Below are 18,400 nucleotides of genomic sequence, written 5' to 3'. Positions count from 1 at the left end.
TATGAATTATCTGAAGATTCAGAATAGTTTTCTCAAAAATTTTAGAAAATTCTAGAAAAATTTAAAAAAATTTTTTAGTTTTTCTTCAAAATGAGTGGTAATCTTGTGTTTATGTTTATAAACAACAGAGTTAATGAAATAATAATGTCAAGTTAATCTAATTAGCTGTGGTTGACAGTGATTTCTGTTAATGTGATTAATCAAAATATTCTGTAAACATTTCCAATCCTAAATTTTTAAAGTATTTAAAAAAAGATATTATTCCAATGTTATTTGCCTGCATATTCTAATTACACAAAATTTAGGGCTCTCGTAAATAAAAGTCAATGCATGCAATGTTTCTAGCCTGCAATATGAAGACCAGGCCTGTGGAAAGATTTCCTTCTTTATATAATATGTTAATTCATGACAATATTCAGTTCTGTCACAGGACAAAATGCAATTCATTCTCTGAAATTTGGCCTTAAAGAAATGTTGTTGTAGAAACAACAATAAAGAAATGAAGACATATGTGTCATAAATATTCCTGCCCTCCTTTTAGAATGTGAAGCAGACTGTTACTGTTCAGCATACTAAAATATTTAATTTAAAATCTCATATCTAAACTGAATCTTGATTTTAATTCAGTGTAACATTGTAAGTGTTAGTTGTTTATTCACATAAAGTTGGTAGCATGAACTTTTCTTGGAGTCATTTGTGACGTATGCTTAGAGACAAAGTAAAATTATCTGTCATAAATACAAGTAAGAAAATGTTGGAGCCCATAGTTGTGAGTTAGTATTGTTGCTTTCAAAGATGTCCAATTTTTATATCATTAATAGACATCTATTTTGTACTATCACATTTTAGATATAATGGATAAAGCAAGTATTACCTCAGCAGATCTACATTATTTAGCTTCTGTAGGAAAAAAAACAGCAGAAACCCAAGATGCAAGTACAAATACTAACCCAGGTAAGTGCCACACAGGTGATCTACAGAAACCAACTGTTTCTGGTGTTGCTTCTTGATTAGTTTTGCTATTTGATCAGTTCAAAATGCAGCAAGTTTGAAAGGGGAAGCAGTTTTTTGTGCAGTTTTCTTGTTTCAAAAAAACCAGAAAACAACAGAATATAAATTATAAAGCAGTAGTTAAAATAATTATAATTAAAAATATTACTGACACAATTACATAAGACTCTCTTCATGCTTTCTGTAAGTCAGTTCTGCTGTGACTTTTTCTGAAAGTTCATTTTAACTTGACTTTATCTAAATGCATTTTAGGCAATGTTTCACACTTGACTGAAATTGTTTCCTTGCCTCTTCCCCTGTTTTTCTTTGATTGTGAACTGGCAAATCAGAAACACTCAGAAAATGCCATTGGTATCTTTACTTAAACTCATGCATTCTGTTTTTGCTTTTTTTTTCCCAATCAAGTGCTCAAATCATATGAGGATCATGGGACCAGTGGTGGAAATGAGGTTTCCAAAGTTCAAGAAAACGAGCTGGTCACATCTGTTCCTGTGTCAGGTGTGGCTGCAGTCTTTCTCCGCTTCATTTGTTGTTTGGGAAGTCTGTAAAAGTTACTGTTCTAACATGGCTTTTGTACCTGAGACAGCTTAATTCAGGTTGCAAATAACATGCTAATTTATCTGACTTTCTGAAACCCAATCCTTTGTGGATTTTAGATTGATTTTAGTGCCCACTTTAGTTTTAGTATAGTGTAGACCAAATGAATTGGTCAGTAGGATGTTAAAACAGATCACATGAAATTGTGTTGCAGTAGCATTGTTCCATAAATACATTACATAGATTTCAGTACCCAGCTATTTTCCCTATAGTACCAAGAGAGCATACTAATTTTTCCATTATTGTAAAATTCAACAGTGTTTTTCTATTTGAAGATAATTTTACTACATCATATGACTCATTTGCAGATAGTTTTATTAGGTGTTTCTATCTGACTAATCTAATTTCTTTGGATTAAGTAAAGATGCAGATTTTTTTTTTTACCTAAGTAGGAGGGATTTAGATATTAATAGCAATCTAGATGGCAGCTTAGTCAAAGCTTTTCTTATCTTCTAGAGAATGCAGAGCTGTTTCCTAATAGTCTGAAGTTTTTGTGGCTTTTACTGTAAATATAATACTGACTATTATTATTTCCTTGTAGAATCATCCAGTTCCTCTGAGATACTACTGCCAGACATGTATTTAAACCTGAGTTTCCCCACTGAAGTGAATGAGAAACCTTTACCATCCCTCCTGTCAGATGCACCTGATTTGGTTAGTGATCTAATGTACATATGGCTTAAATGCATTTTAAGTGTACTGTTTGTCTTCATGAATTTGGGCTCTTTGTATCTCCATGAGTCAGTTGTGTAATATGGTAGGGAAGATTGTATTTATTTTGTTCCCAAAACAAAAAGCCTTTCATGTACAAATGTCAAGAGGTTAACACAGGAAATGGAGAACAGTGCACTATAAGCAGCTCATTCAAAACACATGCTGTATAATTCTTCATTATCTTGTTGTTTAGCATAAACGGGAATATATCAGTGTGGTTGACATTGAAGACAGTGACATCCTTAGCAATTTGCCCTTGAAATCTGAGTCTGAAGAAGAGAGAGCTGCTGAACAGGAGAAGAAGCTTGAAGTTCCATCTACTACAAAACTTCATGACACAGCAGCTTCTGTTACTAATGCAGTTCCACCTGAGGCACTTCATAAGCAAGGTAAACCATTTCAGTTCTAAATCCAAGAAAAAGTAATATTCTTTTGTTGTAATACTCCCACAGAAAATCTGCAGCCTTTTCCCAATTAACCTCATAGTTGGTTAGTCTTAAACATCAGCATTGATACATTTGACTTTTTTTGTAGTAATTCTTGCCTTCTAAAACACCCTATTAGGTATGGCATATTTTTGTCTAATTACTTGCAGTATTTAGGTGTTTGTGGCTTATTCAGTGATATTGGTGCTTTCTTTTTTTTTAAATTTTATTTTAAGATAACCATCAGAAGAATGTGTCAGACAAATTGCAAAAGAAAGATAAGTCAGATTCTGTTACAGATATTGTAACTTGGAACACAGCACATGAAGATGGAGGAACTGTTCCTTCTTCAGGGCTTCCACCCAAACTAATTGAAAAAGAGTACTTCTCCACAAGGCAGAAGGAAATGGATATGCAATTACGGGTACTAGAGAACATAGTAGAAAATATGGAGCAGGATTTCAGAAATAGCAAAATGGTGAGTACTAACTGTTGGTTTTTAAACAGTTTATTTTTTAAACTAAAGACAAAACTTCCATTTTGGAGCAGTGTGTTCTCAAATCTGCTTAGTATCTGTTGAAAGATACTGAGAATAATATGTGTGTATATATATATATATATATATATATATGTTTATAATACATTTGTAACATTATATATAATATAGATAAATATTATCTATATTATAATACAAGTTTTGCATATATGTATATACAATGTTATTTCATATTTAGTGCAGAATCTGTTGGCTGGCATGTCGCTTACAATGGACCAAATGTTGGCCAGAATGGTGATGTTACTAGTGAATGGGCAGAACATACTTAATTTCTGTGTAACTGAGTTCAGGCTGAGCAGGAGACCTTTTTTGGCAAAGACTTCTGCAACTGTACCTCTGCAAAATATTGTGTGACTGTTTCTATAACCTGATCCAGTTAGTTTCATAAAATCCTTGCATTTTTGCCATCTTTATAAATCCTAATATGGAATTAAAATAAATTTGGGCTGTGATGGATTTTTTAACTCTTCTAACTCATGGTATTCTGTGATTCACAGGAATGTAAAGACCTCATTGTATCACTTACACGCAGTTTGTACACTCAGGTGGATTATTTAATCACTTACATTCTTTGTCAAGGTTGTTATTTAAGTCAGATTTTTTAAAGCCTGTAGGGAAAAAAAAATTATATATCCTGTATTTGTTTCAGCATTTCAGCTGTTTCAGCATTTCAGCACGTGTTTCAGCATGTGGGTTTTAAAACTTCTGGGTACCTAGCCAAATGCTAAAAAAAATCCCCTTTTTTTTTTTTTTTTTTTTGGGGTTTTTTTTTTTTTTTTGAAGTTCATACTTGTTGGTCATTCCTATTAAAACAATTTCTCATGTATTACTTATCCGTTTTGAAATTTGTTCTTTTTGAGACTAATGGTCAGTAAAATGTCTCACTCTGGGTTAGTTTTAGTTTTCATTTTCTAGTTTGAAACTTCAGACTTATGAAGATGATGCAAGTATTTTAATATGTGTGGGGTTTAGATAAAATATATATTGGAAAACTTCAGTTACTTTAAACATAATGTGATCAGTAGAAATAAAATTGTTCAAACAAATAATAGAGTTTATATGTATTTTTCTCAAAGTAAGTATCCAGAAGATTGTAATTCTTACATAAAATTAATCTACCTGAGCTACTTTGATTCTTGAACATTTTTGTTTGTTTTCAGTCAGAAAACTGCATTAAAATGTTCGAAAGATTCTGACAAGAAAAATATATTTAAAGTGTACTTTGCATAAATATCTGTGGTGTAAGTCTCAGAAATACCTTGAAGGAAGTATCATTACCTAGTTTTTGGATTTCACTTACAGTTAGTGAAGCTAATAGAAGATTTTGAAATGGCTGCTGATTCTGACCTTGGTGCTCATCCTGCAGTCTCTGAAGTTGCTGGAGTCATTGGTGCTGGTATGTGTCCAATTAACAGAAGGATAATAAATTTACCACAGAATATGCATATTAAATAACTTTTAGTTTTTACGGACATTTAATGCAATCCCTAAAGGTGTTACTGAAATATGAACCAAAAATACCAGAGAAAAAAATAAAATTAAAGGTAGCCAATCTGAATATTGAGTTGTAATATCTACCGGTTTTATTAAAATCTTACATCAGCTTAAGTGTTCACTAGAGCACATGTATTGAATGATTTATTGTTTATCTAACAAATAACTCTGTAGAACCTACTTATAGCTACTGTGCCAAGAACATAGTCTAATCTGCTTATGGAGTTAATGCAAGGCCAAGTGGTGGAACCAAATCATGGCTATATCTGTAATCATTTGTAAGACGATATTTAGGATGTCCTTTAGACTCATCCAGAGCAATTTCTGGTCCAGTCATTTTCTTTGTGTCTGCAGGACTGGTTCACACAGCACAGCCCTGGAAGTGTCCTTCCATAGGGAGGCACAGCTGATCCAGGTCCAGGCTGTTGTTGGTGACAGATAAATTAAAATGCCACTAACCAAGATATACGATAGTTTCTGCATTTTGAGGATTCACCATTGGTCTGCACTAAGTACAGTTTTGGTTTTTTCCACAGAATCAGAACATCATTTGACAGGCATGATTTTTGAAGATGTTATAGATGATCAAAAGGAGAGCTTAAACTTGAAATATCCAGCGCCCAGTTCTACTACAGTGGATGCACACTCTTCTGCCTCTTCAGCATTGGCTTCTAAGTTTCCCAGTGGCCTGAAGTCACCTTCTGGTATAATCTTTATTGCATATTTTTCCCCTTTGCATCTTTTAAAAATAAGTAAACCTTTTCTTCATGCTGTAGTACTTCCTCATGGCTGTTACACAGAATGTTACATAATGCGAATGAGCTCATTAAAGTCAGGCATGAGTCTTTCTAGATTGCATTCTTTAGAGTGGCTTCATTGATGTGCTCTGATAATGAGTTTGTTACATGACATAACAGTATCACTAAAACAGTTCCGTACTGAATCATACTTGCACTCCACTGTTACTGAAAGAAAATAGTCAGCATTGGGTCTGTTTCTGAAACCCATCACTGTGCTGATTTGTATTTATTTACCTTATATAAATGACTATGATATCACAGAACACTCAAAGCTTCCTCCAAAAGCTGTCTTGATCATCTCTGTCATCTACCAGTGTCTAGAGGGGTGATCTCTCTGTTAAATCCAGTCTACATCAGCAAAATCAATTGATTTATTACTGTCTGTGCCCTAAAAGATTATTTTAGGAGGTTTAATAATTTTGAAAACTGAGGGTTAATTGATTTTTGCTATTATGAAGACTGCAGTAGCATTAAAAGGAGGATGAAAAATCATTCTGCAAGCAACCTGTTGCCTGAGGTTAAAATGCAGTTGTATTGTTTTCTCTGTGTATTGCCTGCATTGCTTGCAGTCAGGCTTCCAAAAGTGGTATGTGTTTGTACACGTGAATGTGCATTTGATAGCCACACTTTAAGATTTGTCTTAAAAGGTATTAAAACATTGTTCCTGTGTGTGTATACAGCACAAGTGAATCTCAAATAGTACACACACCCAGTTAAGTTTTGAAAACAGTAATAGAGTTTTCTAAGTATAAACTTTTTATTTCCAAGCTAAGGAAACTATAGGTGATACTAAGTTACAACTATAATTTTTTGAGATGGAGAGATTAGTTTAGGAGAGGAAGCAGTGCTCTTCCTTCCAAGACAGCCATACTGCTCTTCAGTTGCATCTTCTGAATTCCAAGCTTCTTCTGAGTACCTGGATTCCTCAAGTAAGTGTCAATCATTAATTTTCCAAGAAACACTATATAATTAATTGGAACAGACTATTTCCAGTTAATTGGTCATGGCAGAAAATTGTCAACAGTGACAATATCTTCCTAGCAAAACTACCCACAAAGCTAGGAACTGTTAATTAATACTCTCTGGAGCCTCTGTGCTCACCTGGCAGTCAATGACATGTTGTCTCACAGGCTGTTAAGCTTATGTATAATATTAATTTATTTTTAATGTCAGCCTTCAAATGTCAATTGAGGTTGACATATTTCTATATTTTATCCCACAGGCTGTTTAACTTATGTATGATTAGTGTGTGTACTACTGCAAAGATATTACTAACAAGGATTGTTTCTGTTTCAGGTTCTCACATATGCAGAGATCTATGTCCTGGGTATGTATTTTGAGACTGGTATTATTGACAGTTTACCAAAAAGCTGACTGTCAGGGTGGGATCATCACTTTGCAAAAATCAAGTAAAAGTTCAAGCTTAATAAAAGCCTTTTGTTAGCTAATTTCAGGCATTTACTCTGACTTTGGTGGTGCCTGTTAGATTTGCTTCTTGCAAAAGCTCTAGAAGCATTCAAAGTTCTTTTCTAATTAAAAGTACTGGAATTGTTAATATAGGTGGTGCTCTTGTCTATGTGCATTTGTTGTTTCTCCTATTTGCAAACCACTTTTTCAGAAAAATACATGTAACTGCTGTGGGTAGTTTTCCATGAAGGCTAGCTATCATAAGAAAGTTTTTAAAATCTTACTGTGTGAAAAGTTCAGAGCAACAGATGGAAGATTTCAAGACTGGGAAGAGCCTATGCATTAAATAAAGTGGTCCGACGTACATATTTTTACTTTTAGCTACTGTTAGTCTTCTGAATCCAGTAGAAAAGAGTAGCTGGTTTCCTTTCTTCCCAGTCATTCTGCTCCATTACTCGTCTTTATTGCTTTGCTTGGAGTATAGCAGTGAACTGAATGGTGTGTGTCCTATTTTTTAATATTTTAAGTGGAACTGGGTTGTGACTGAAGTAGATTAGGAAGTAATTACATAAGGTGGAATATGGGTGTGAGGCAAAACTTTAGCAGACACTGACAGCCTGTAGTCCTAAACTATGAGAGTTGTTTTTTACTAGGAGCAACTGATTGAAAGAGAGGAAAGAATTGGGGAGATTATAGGTGAAGCTGTGCTCTACTGACACTGATTCTTGCTCAGAAGGTCACTGAGATTTGGGTACCATTGAAACTGGTAGCACCCCATAACCTTATCTCCTCATGAGCTGCAGTACAAAGCCTGTGGTGTCCCTGGCTGCCAGGCTCAGCCTCCTGTGTTCCAGCCATGTTGACACACCACAGCAGAGCTCAAGCATTTCAGTTGCGGATTGTCCCTCTCTTGGGACAATCAGGTCTTGCTCCTTCTGTCCTCATCAAAGCTGACTCAAGTGTACTAACCCAGTGGAGATGAGGGGAAAGAAAATTCAGTCCAAAGGCTCTGTGTAAAACAACCTGGATATTGTTGTTTTAAGTATAAAAGGAAGAGGTTTAACTTGTTGTTTTTACAAGAATGTTCTACATTAATTTAGTAACAGCTTTTTTTTCCCTACCTAACATCAAGCTCTTTAGAAGATCCCCTGCAAATTGCTGGACCAAGTGATGTTACTGACATTGGGAATGATCGTGTTGTAGAAAGTGACACCTCTCTGCTGGAGCTGAGCTTTGCAAGAACACAGGCTAAGAAAACCTTTAGGTAATACCATGGCTGGTTTTTGTTGTGTGTTGCTTAAATCATTTTAACCCTGGTTATTCTTGTGGTTCACGCCCTGTAAACAATGGAAGCAAGGATGTGGTTTGGTGTTAATGGGACTAGTATTAGAGCTTGTAATCGCCACAAATCTACTGGTCATTATTGTCAAATGTACTGGTTGTTTTCTAGTATTCTGCTTTTGAAATTCTTTCCTTCCCGTTTACTTGTTCCTTCTTCTGCTAGGTACAGCAGAACTGGTTTTATACAGCAGATTCAGTTCAGACCTTCAGGTCTTTTAAAAAGTCTTTTAAAGCAGTTCTAAAAGACAGAATAGAAATTTCCTGGCAGTGGCACAGCAGCTTCAGAAACTCTGAGCCCCAGATTCCTGCTTGTCATGCTCCTCTCCCTGTTGGAGATTTCTACACCTTCCTGACTGTCAGTTATAAAATCAGCTGTGTTCTTTCCTGAGAGAGGTCAAAGTGACTGCTGTTTCCTACTGCAGTTTGTGATATCAGTTGCTGACAAGGCAAAAAAAATATAGCTGTTCAGGTCACCAGTCTGCTGCATTGGTGACACAGTTGCCACCAGTTTAAGCTCTAGTTCTATTATCTGAATGTAGCTGACAAGTAAAAGAAAAGTTTTAGGAGATGTCTTGGAAATTACTTGTTTACCAGGATTTTATTTAGTAAAAGTTTACAAAAGAAAATTTCCCGTCTTGTTCATTACTTATGCTTCCAGCTGTGTCAGAATTTTAAAGGGTTTTCAATGTTTTTGTTATATCATGTAGTTGCCAAGGTTTGCAATTTGCAGGATGTGCTGTATTATTTCCTGTTCACATCTGCCCTCAGGGTTCTTGATTCTGCTTCTGGGCATTCTCAAAGAACAGAAAAGGAAAGGAAAGAGATCCAAACATGGATGAAAAGAAAGCAAAAGGAAAGAATGAGAGAATATTTGAAGAAACTAGATGAACAAAGACAAAAAGAACATCATCCATTCAGCCTGAGAAAGAATGTGGTAAGAATAATAGGTGTATTGAAGAGTAACTGTTACTTACTGTATAAGTGTTGATTATTCAGGTTAGATAATGTTAAGGTTGGGAGTGGTGGGGTTTTTTTTTCCTATTGTAATGTAGGGTTTCTACATGTATGATTTTATTTTTCTGGAGCTGGCCATAGTTGTGCCAGATAAGTAAATACACCAGTGCTCTTCACAGGCTGCAGTGGTGATCACTGGCTGCAGGTGGCTATTACAAAGTGATGCAGGTGGCCCTTGACTGTGATGGATACAGCTGCAACATTCACTGATGAGAGATGTGTTTTCCAGGGAGTGACAACTACAGCAGTTCTTAAAATGTTTTTACACCTTGTTTCATCTTCCCACACACCTCCCAGAGAATTTAAAAAGCAGTGTTCAGATGCCAGCATCCTTTACAAACATGGCAGTATACTGAGGGCAGCTGTCACTGTCATTCACCCACACAGGGGTGCATGCAAAAATCATAAGAAGTCAGCAGAGATGCTAGAATATGTCGTATATGTCAAGTATCTTACAAAGTATTTTGTTGAGAGCTGATTTCAATGAACAGTCCACTCCCAGAATTTTTGACATTTTAACTTTATTAGTAAAAACACATTTATGGCCTGATCTGGAAATCTTCGTGTGCTGGACTTAATAGAAAATTTTTGAAAAACCATACAAAAGCAGTTCAGAAGACATTTTCCAATCAGTATTTACTCTTAAAATATGCATTTGCCATCTGGATGCCTTCACAGGAAGCTTTTGAGTTACAGAAGATGAGACCTAATAACACCAAATATATTCCTATACTTTTTACTTGTTGAATTCAGGATATGCTGTAAATACTTGCAGGCTGAAGCTCTAATTGTTTTAACTCCCAAGCAGCAAATATGTAATGTACACAAGTTCCCTGTGACTAAATAATGCAATTGTATTCACTTTGAGAAAAAGCTCTATGTGAAATAAAGTATTTCCCCTAAAAGATTAAACAATTGAACTGGGGTGACCTTCTGTGCATGTGTGGAGAGAAGTAAGAAAAATATTTAAGAAAATTGGGTCCTGCTTCTCTCCCTTTCCTGTGTCGTCAGCCCATTAATATACACTTGATGCTTTTGCTATGGGCTTTTCTCCTGAAATCATTAGTGGAGGGATTCTCAGCTTTCAGTGGATGGTTTGGGTTTGGTTTGGATTGGTTTGGATTTTTTTTTTAAGAAGAATTAAAGACTTCAAATTGTACTCTAGCAAACACAGGTCAAAGTACAACCTTGTCCTGTTTTATATATCAGTTATTAGGAACACCACTGATTTTTAGGAAATGGGAGGTGAGGCCATTTGAAACTTTGAGCTTGACTGTGAGGGTGTCTCCTTAGGAATGTTAGTATTTTAAGCATATGAGGTATGGAAGATGTGACTGGAGGATATCAGTATATTTTTTGAGACTGGAAAATTATAGACACAATCTTACTTGAATTTCCTGGTAGGGCCATATTGGGGTTTTTTCTGAAATGTTTCTTAAGCAGTAACTGTCAAGACAAATAAGTACATTTTGAGAGTGAGAGACTGGAATGAGACCACAGTACATAATTATTTAAAGATTTTTATACTTTCTTAAACAGCATCATAATCCTACTTCAAAGGATATTAGAGTCTTCCAGAAGAAGAAAGAAGAAAAGGACAAGTAAGATGCTTTTAAATCCTTATTTTAATATTAGTTTTCCAGTCCTGAAAAAGATATAGAGATTGTTTCAACTATATTGCTTATGAAACTTCAGATATGAATGAAATTTCAACCAAAAGCATAAATAATTCACATCTGCTTTACCATTTAGGAAAACTCTGAACATTTTTATCCTTTGACTGTATTTGTTGCTTTCCAAATATCATTGTTTGTTTTCTTTCCCCAACATTTACTCATTCATTCTGTCAAATCCTTTGGTAAGAAATATTCTAACTTTTTGCTGATGATCTCTTAAAAGGCTTAGTATATTTTCTGTGAGATCTTGTAAAAAATGTTTTTCATGTATCCTTACAGAACTTACAAATCAGCTGTAGTGAAATGAGTGACAGCATGAGGTAATGTGTAATACTATTTCTCCACAGAGCCCTGTTGTCTGAGCATCACAGAATCAGAGTATCACAGGCACTTTCTCTGATGAATGAAATGTTATCTGAAACAGTGGCATCACCAGCAAGTGATCACAGGATGTTGTCCAGCACAAGATCAGCTCAAGCTTACAGTAGGAGGAAGGTGGCATCTAGTACAGGGTAACACTCTAAGCATTAAACCTGCTCTGTTCTACTGGTGTCTGTAATACCCTCCAAATATTGTAGCAAGTTTAGACAGGAATAGCTTGGGAGAAAAGTCATATGCTGGTGGAATCAAAGATACAATTTGTCTGGGTCAGAGGACTCTCAAGTCCCTGTTCCAGGCTTGTTAAAATCAGTACTGCACATCTTGGAGGGAGCCTTAAAAATGCCTTCTGAAGCACTGAAAAAGTTGGGCTGCAAGCAGTGTCCTAACCCATTCTACTCAACATCAGTTCCTTTACAGTAAGGGTGGTTAAACGCTGGAACAGGCTGCCCAGGGAGCTGGTGGCATCACCACCCCTGGAGGTCTGACTGGACACACTCTGTGCCAGGGTCTGGTTGACAGGCTTGTATTGTATTTGCAGGCGACCCCTGTGGCAGGGAGGAGTGATGCATCTGAACCCATTTCTCAGAAGGCTAATTTATTACTTTATTATACCATATTATATTAAAGAATATACATATTATACTAAAGAATACAGAAAGGATACTTACAGAAGGCTAAAAAGATAAAGAAAACTCGTGACTGTCCCCAGAGTCCCGACACAGCTTGACACTGATTGGCCAATGAGTCAAAATAACTCACAGCAGAGTCCAATGAAACAATCTCCAACCACATTCCACATGTGAGCACAACTTAGGAGAAGCAAATGAGATAATTATTGTTTTCCTTTTTCTCTGAGGCCTCTCAGCTTCCTAGGAGAAAAATCCTGAGCGAAGGGATTTTTTCAGAGAATGTGAATGCCACAGGCTTGTAATCCGATCAGAGGTTGTACTTGATCTTGGAGATCCTCTGCAACCTTAATGATTCCATGAGTTCCACTGGACTATAACCAGCAATATAGACCTGAAGAGCATCTAACAACAAGCAAGAAGCAAATAAAAATTCTGCTGTGCAAACTCTAGACTTGTTCTTTTTCTTGTTAATTTTTTTATTACTTAGGATTTCACTTGTTCTTACTTTTGCACTTTTCTTATTGCCTTTTGAGGAGATGAGGGTATCTGAGTATTATGAACTGATACATTTACTCAGTTTGATGGCATTAATGCTACGTGTGTATATGTGTAATACAGGTGTATATTGCATTGTAATTTTTCTTCTTATATATATAATTTTATGCTTTTCAGAATGATAGGGAGAACTTTGTACTTACAGGGTAATCCTGTAATTTAATATTTCTGCTTCTCTTTTTCAGTGCAGTACCTTTTTTTGTTGCATACAAAAAACATTAAACTGAATGTAGTCAGTGCTGTGCAGAGCCTGCTGGTGGTGTCCAAGGGAAATTTAAGTGCATCATCCCAACCAGAATCAGACATGCTAAGGAACATCATGCAGGAATCTACTTAGGAGTAGCAGGAGCTACTAACTAAAAAGTTTTGGTGGACCTAAAGTGGCTCTCTGTAAAGCCAGTTTGATGTGTCTTCACTGTGATTGCAGCAGTTCTGATTCTGGTGAGGCTTACTGGCCCCACAAGCAATGTGTGATGCTGGTCCTCAGCTAAGTGGGGTGAATGTGATTTCTCTGGATTTTGTGTCTCTTCTGAATATGCCCTGTGAGGTCTGAGTTGTGTGGAGGAATGGTGTATGGTACACAGTAGCAAGTATTTAAGATTTCTTGTGTCGGTCCTTTTGTCTTGTAGAGCGCATCTGAGCAGTCCTGTTCTGGCAGAAAGAAGCAGAACTGCTGCCAAACCTGGTTTTGGTCAAAAAGTGCAACACTTCACCCCAACTCTTGGTTTAACACAGTCTAGGGGTAAGAACAGAACTTTTTTTATGAAGGCACATACTGAAGAGGATCTTCAGGTGATTGCTGGATTTTTGGGAGGGATATGTGTGTAAAAAATCAGATTTATAATCTTGGATGTTTCGTGTCCTGAGATTTTTGCAATTCTGCTGCTATTGTTTTGCTAAATTATGAGAGTTACCTTTTCTTATCACTTCTCTTTAAATCCAAAGTAGTTTAAATTCCATAGCAAGAGTACTGTGTAATCCAGGCAGCAAACTTGTAGGTAAAAATTTCTAAGCATCTTTGATTATATTTGATCTGCATTTAAAAAAGGAAATGCTTACTTTGTCTCTACAGGAAATGCCTGTATGCTCCTTCAGAAAAGTACCTCCAGAAGAAGACTGAGAAATGCTACAAATGGTCCTGTTAAGTCTAGACACTGTAAGTTACACAGAACAATGACATAGTGCTAGATAATACAGAGGGGGAACAAGATGCAGATACAGCATTTGTTTAGAAGAATAAAATTCATTATTTTTTCCCCACATAAAAATCCTTTTAGTTAGAAACTTGTGAAATATTTTAATCACTTCTGTTCACCTTTTGAACAGTTTTAGCCAGGTGACAGTTTCAAGATTACTGAAATAAGTGTGCTAGATTTTGGTGAACTCCTGAAACACGTTATGAAATCACAAGGGGTAGAGTCTTTTATCTTTCAATTCAAACCCACAGAGAAAGTTAATTCGCAGACCAGGACACAAGAATTACGCCTCTCCCATTCCTTTCTATGCTGCTGACTCTCCGAGATCTTTAAAATAGGAATTGTCTTTATTATCCCTCTGTACAATATCCATCTAATATATCATTTTGTCATAATGTTAGCATGGAAAAATTTGATTAAGCTTAACAAGAAATCCCCTTTGGATTTTAGTGGTACTTTTTCCCATGCCTCTCTTTGTAGGTCTAATCCACAAAAGATTGTTCCTAATCAAATTATTTAACAGAGACAGTACTTGTTAATAGGAGCAGAATTTCTGATCAAAGAATGAGAAGTGAATCAGTCTGAGACTTAGGAAATGCTGCGGCCTGATTCTATTCTGCCTTACACCAGAATTATGCTATTGGCATATTTTGGAAAGTCAAAGGTCAGTGTATTTGACTTGGCAGTACAGGAAATTGAGAGAAGGAATAATAAGCAGAAAGGCACATTTCCTGAATCGCCTCTACTCATGTAGAAAAGTAATTTTTCTCCATTCCATATATTCACTTTTTAAACTCTGTATTCAGTCTGATCTTTCTCTGATTTCCTAGCACTTCCTTGTATCTGTTTTTCCAGTATATCATATCACTGCTAAGGGTTTCATCAAAGTTCCATGTCTTCTGAAGAGGCACAAATTCAAAATTTATTTAGTTTAGTCCTCTGCCAAACAAGGAAGCGATGTGCTTTTTGGGAATGGCACCACAGAGCCTGGGTGCTGTAGGCACCATGCGTAGTCCTGTTCCAGTTTGTGTTCTGCTCTGTCAAGGCAGTTCAGAGCAGGAGGCTGGAAGGAACCAGCAGCCTTTTCTAACCATAAACATCAGTTCTAGATAAGAGAGCTCACTGTTTTCACATGGATTTACGCACAGCTTCAGTTCCTAGAACCTGAAGCTTCTAGGAGTTTCAAGAGATTGAGATGAAAATTGTAGGAAGTGTTACAGGGCTATGGTTGGCATGTTTTCTCCTCAGCTGCTGAGTGCAGAGTCAGCAGAGGCTCAATACAAAAGCCTCCTCAAGTTGCCACTGCAGTTCAGACAGAAGGTGTTGATCCTGACACTGATCGAGACGTGGTGAGTCCTTGGACTATGCCTGATGATATCCAAAGAATACTTCAAGATACTCATGACTCCATGTTCCAGGTAGAGTACCTACTTACTCTGTAAACTATTTGATACTTGCCACTTAACACTTTGTTTACTTCTACTTTATTTAAAATGGGGTTCTCTATTCAAAATATGTGGGTGAGATAGATACAGAGGGGCATAAATGGTGGGGCTTCAGCAGAACCTTATTATTTTTTTTTACAATTGCAGTCATTCTTGTGAGCCTTGAAATTCAATGTTTTTTTTTGACAACTGTAAAGGCACATTGCCTGCCCAGGCAACAGACACCAGAGGGAGGGCATTAACAGGAAAATAGATTGCATTTGTTGCAGACTAATCAGACACACAACTGGATTTGGACATGTTTCAAAAGAGTGGGATCATTTCTGCTGTCCACGAATGAAGCACAATGTTCAGTTCATCTTCTCTTCCCCCAACAGGCCTCTGCAGTGCACAGCATGAGCTTCTCTCCTCTCAGCAGTATCAACACTGACAGTGTTTCTGAAAGCACAGGGAGCATCCTCAGCAAGCTGGACTGGAATGCAGTTGAGGCTATGATAGCAGATGTGGAAGACACATGAATAGTTCTCAGCCACTGTGCTCTTCCAAATAGTTGTTGGTGTTTGGGTTTTGTTTTTTAAAATCAGTAATTGTTCTACTTAAAATGGATTGAGGCCTGCATTGGTTTCCTTCTTAAAGCATCATGGAAACTCTCACCGTTTCCAGCCTTGCCTAGATGAAGCTGAATTCCTAAAAATGTAGTTTTGCTTCCATATATCTTCAGGTCAAGAAGAACTAAATATAGTTGGTAAAGGCAGACCCACAGTCTTAAACAGATCTGGGTCAGCTGCTTTACATAGAAACATATATAAAACACAAAAAAAGTTATTTTATTTTAAGAGCAGTATACAACTGTTTTACTTTTGTATTTAATATTTAACACTATTATGAAGTTATTTTTGTAACATAAGGGTTGTGATAAACTGGTTTAATAAAAGTGATTTTATTTGTTTCTGCTATAAATTATTTACACATATAGCACTATTAATTATTGCTGTGTACCACTAGGACTGTATGTGCACTATCCTCATAGTTTAAACCCAGCCTACTTGTGCAGTGCAGGTGTACCCTTATTGGGCCCCAGATGCTCCCCTGATGGGGAAAACCTCTTTTTAACAGTTGTGTGCCAGAATTGAGGGATGCACGGGAATTTTTCGGTCTTCAGGTTGCTGTTTATTTTTATCGTATCAGAAGTTTGGCACGCTGTCTGCAGCAGACTTAGTGTGCAAGAAAGTACAGCAAAAATGGTCACAAGGTGTACAGTTTCAAGGTCTTTTAAAGCTGTTTTATCCAATTAACTCTTAAAACGTACTTTATTTCTACCTTTCTACCAACAACTAATCCTTTGTCTGTCCGCGTAACCTCTGCACTGCAGCTTCCCTCAACCAAGCACCCTGTGGCACCAACACTGCAGAAAATGGACTAGAAGAAGAAGCCCAGACAGCACCCAAGATCCTCCCAGCTTGTCTCCTAACTACCTCCATACTAAAATCCCAAAACTCTAAATTTCTCACCCTGTGACTAAACTTTTCTCTGTTATCTATTTTACACATTTGCAGACTCTAGTCTTTCCCAAAGTCTTGGAAGCCTTCTCCATGGACGAAGGTCAAAGGCAGTGCTTCACTGGAGGCCAGGACAGAGCAGGCAGAGAAATATTCCCTGTGCCCTGGGTTCCAACAGTGCAGTAGTTTTGAGAAATCATAGAAGAGTTGGAGTGATTGATATAAAGAGGTACAAATAGTCAAAAATTAATGGGGCCAGTGCCTTCAAAGAGCCAATCAAAGCATGAAACTGTGACTTTGACGTTGGTACCCAAAGTGTAATACTGTGTTTCTTCAGAGTGGCAGCAAACAAATCATCAAGAAACACTTTCTGTTTTTGGTGGAAAAATACTGTGAAAAATACTGGATTATCCAAGTGTGGAAATCTCGTTGTGCCACAGCCTATCTCACAGCCATGTGTGAGAAGGAAGAGAAAGCAGTCTGTCCGTTTCATTTTAACAGTGGTAAAGGAAATACTTTCTTGATGTGGCTCCAGATCCACAGCATCACAGATCATTAACACAAGGGCAGGGAGGCAGTTCAAAGACCTCCCAGTCAGGATGTCAGCACTGAACTCACACTTTGCCTGAGCTGTGACAGCAGCAGACCTGGGCAGGCAGAGCTGCTCCTGCAGAGCCACAGCAGTGAGAAAAAACATTTGGGACATGTGAGAAGATCATCAAGAGTGATCTCTTCACCAAGCTGCTCCCACGGACTCAAAACTTTTCTTTGCAATTTCTCTTCTATGATGCTCCTTTTAGGCCTGAAGAGGAGGAAACTGTTTAGAATGTCTTTTTCTGAGAGAAGCAGGTAGTCATTTGAAATTAAAGAAATCTTGAAATAGACATTAAAAAAACATTGAGGAGGTCTGCTGTCATGGAAGCTATGAGGATCAAACAAACAAAAATCTGTTAAGTCATTGAAACCTTTTATAAACAAAATTTTAAAAGCCCATGTTCTCTAATATCCTCATAAAGGTAGTCTAAATACAACTGTATATGTATATTTGTATATGTATGTAATCTAGACTGGTTTACAGTTTAATTGCCTTATTACTTGCTTCGTTTTTCAGGGCTGAAGTTTCTCTTGCAAAGCTGAAAGAGAAGTTAATGCTTTTGTTCAAATTTGAAGGCTTAAGATTTTCCTCAAACACCAAATTGCAGAACTTGAAACTTTGGAAAAGGAAGAAATTGGTAATTTTTCTTTCTTTATCCAGCCTTCCTCATTTTTGCCATCCCTTTGGAGTTGTTTGTTTTTGGTGTTTTTTTGATCACAGCCTCTCACCTGTTCCAGTGACTCACCACCTTCAACAGAAAGTTTTCTTCTCTATATCTAGCCTGAGTTGATCTTCTTTCAGTTTAAACCCATTGTCCCTTGTCCTACCATTACCTACCCTTGTAAAAAATCCTTACCCAGCTTTCTTGTGAGGCCCCTGGACGTACTGGAAGGAGCTCTAAGGTCCCCCCAGAGCTTTGTCTTTTCCAGGCTGGACAATCCCACCTCTCTCAGACTGTCTTTGGAGCAGAGGTTTTCCATCCCTTTAGTCATCTTTGTGTCCCTCCTCTGGGCTCACTCCAGCAGGTCCCTGTCCCTCCCGTGCTGGGAGCCCAGCTCTGGATGC

General features: G+C 37.0%; 1 protein-coding gene across 2 annotated transcripts in view; it reads left to right on the top strand.

The window, feature by feature from the left end:
* CPLANE1 (ciliogenesis and planar polarity effector 1) overlaps positions 1-16,178 on the top strand; it is a 58,883-nt gene extending 42,705 nt beyond the window's left edge. Inside the window, exons 38-54 of one of the 2 annotated variants that reach the window (XM_041472403.1) lie at positions 850-954; positions 1,417-1,509; positions 2,150-2,262; positions 2,516-2,711; positions 2,984-3,225; positions 4,606-4,699; positions 5,334-5,501; positions 6,413-6,526; positions 6,894-6,924; positions 8,137-8,268; positions 9,114-9,279; positions 10,899-10,960; positions 11,383-11,547; positions 13,230-13,342; positions 13,673-13,756; positions 15,045-15,214; positions 15,619-16,178. In XM_041472403.1, coding sequence (XP_041328337.1) covers positions 850-954; positions 1,417-1,509; positions 2,150-2,262; positions 2,516-2,711; positions 2,984-3,225; positions 4,606-4,699; positions 5,334-5,501; positions 6,413-6,526; positions 6,894-6,924; positions 8,137-8,268; positions 9,114-9,279; positions 10,899-10,960; positions 11,383-11,547; positions 13,230-13,342; positions 13,673-13,756; positions 15,045-15,214; positions 15,619-15,759 — 2,189 coding nt within the window. In that variant the 3' untranslated portion in view covers positions 15,760-16,178. The remainder of the gene's footprint in view (positions 1-849; positions 955-1,416; positions 1,510-2,149; positions 2,263-2,515; positions 2,712-2,983; positions 3,226-4,605; positions 4,700-5,333; positions 5,502-6,412; positions 6,527-6,893; positions 6,925-8,136; positions 8,269-9,113; positions 9,280-10,898; positions 10,961-11,382; positions 11,548-13,229; positions 13,343-13,672; positions 13,757-15,044; positions 15,215-15,618) is intronic. The other variant, XM_041472412.1, reaches the window with a different exon arrangement.
* The last annotated feature ends 2,222 nt before the right edge of the window (positions 16,179-18,400 follow it).

Source organism: Pyrgilauda ruficollis, unplaced genomic scaffold (genome assembly GCF_017590135.1).
Source record: "Pyrgilauda ruficollis isolate IOZ18807 unplaced genomic scaffold, ASM1759013v1 scaffold108, whole genome shotgun sequence".
Classification (NCBI taxonomy): Eukaryota; Metazoa; Chordata; class Aves; order Passeriformes; family Passeridae; genus Pyrgilauda; species Pyrgilauda ruficollis.
Note: the sequence above shows the minus strand (reverse complement) of the source record. Positions and strands in the feature narration are given on the sequence as shown.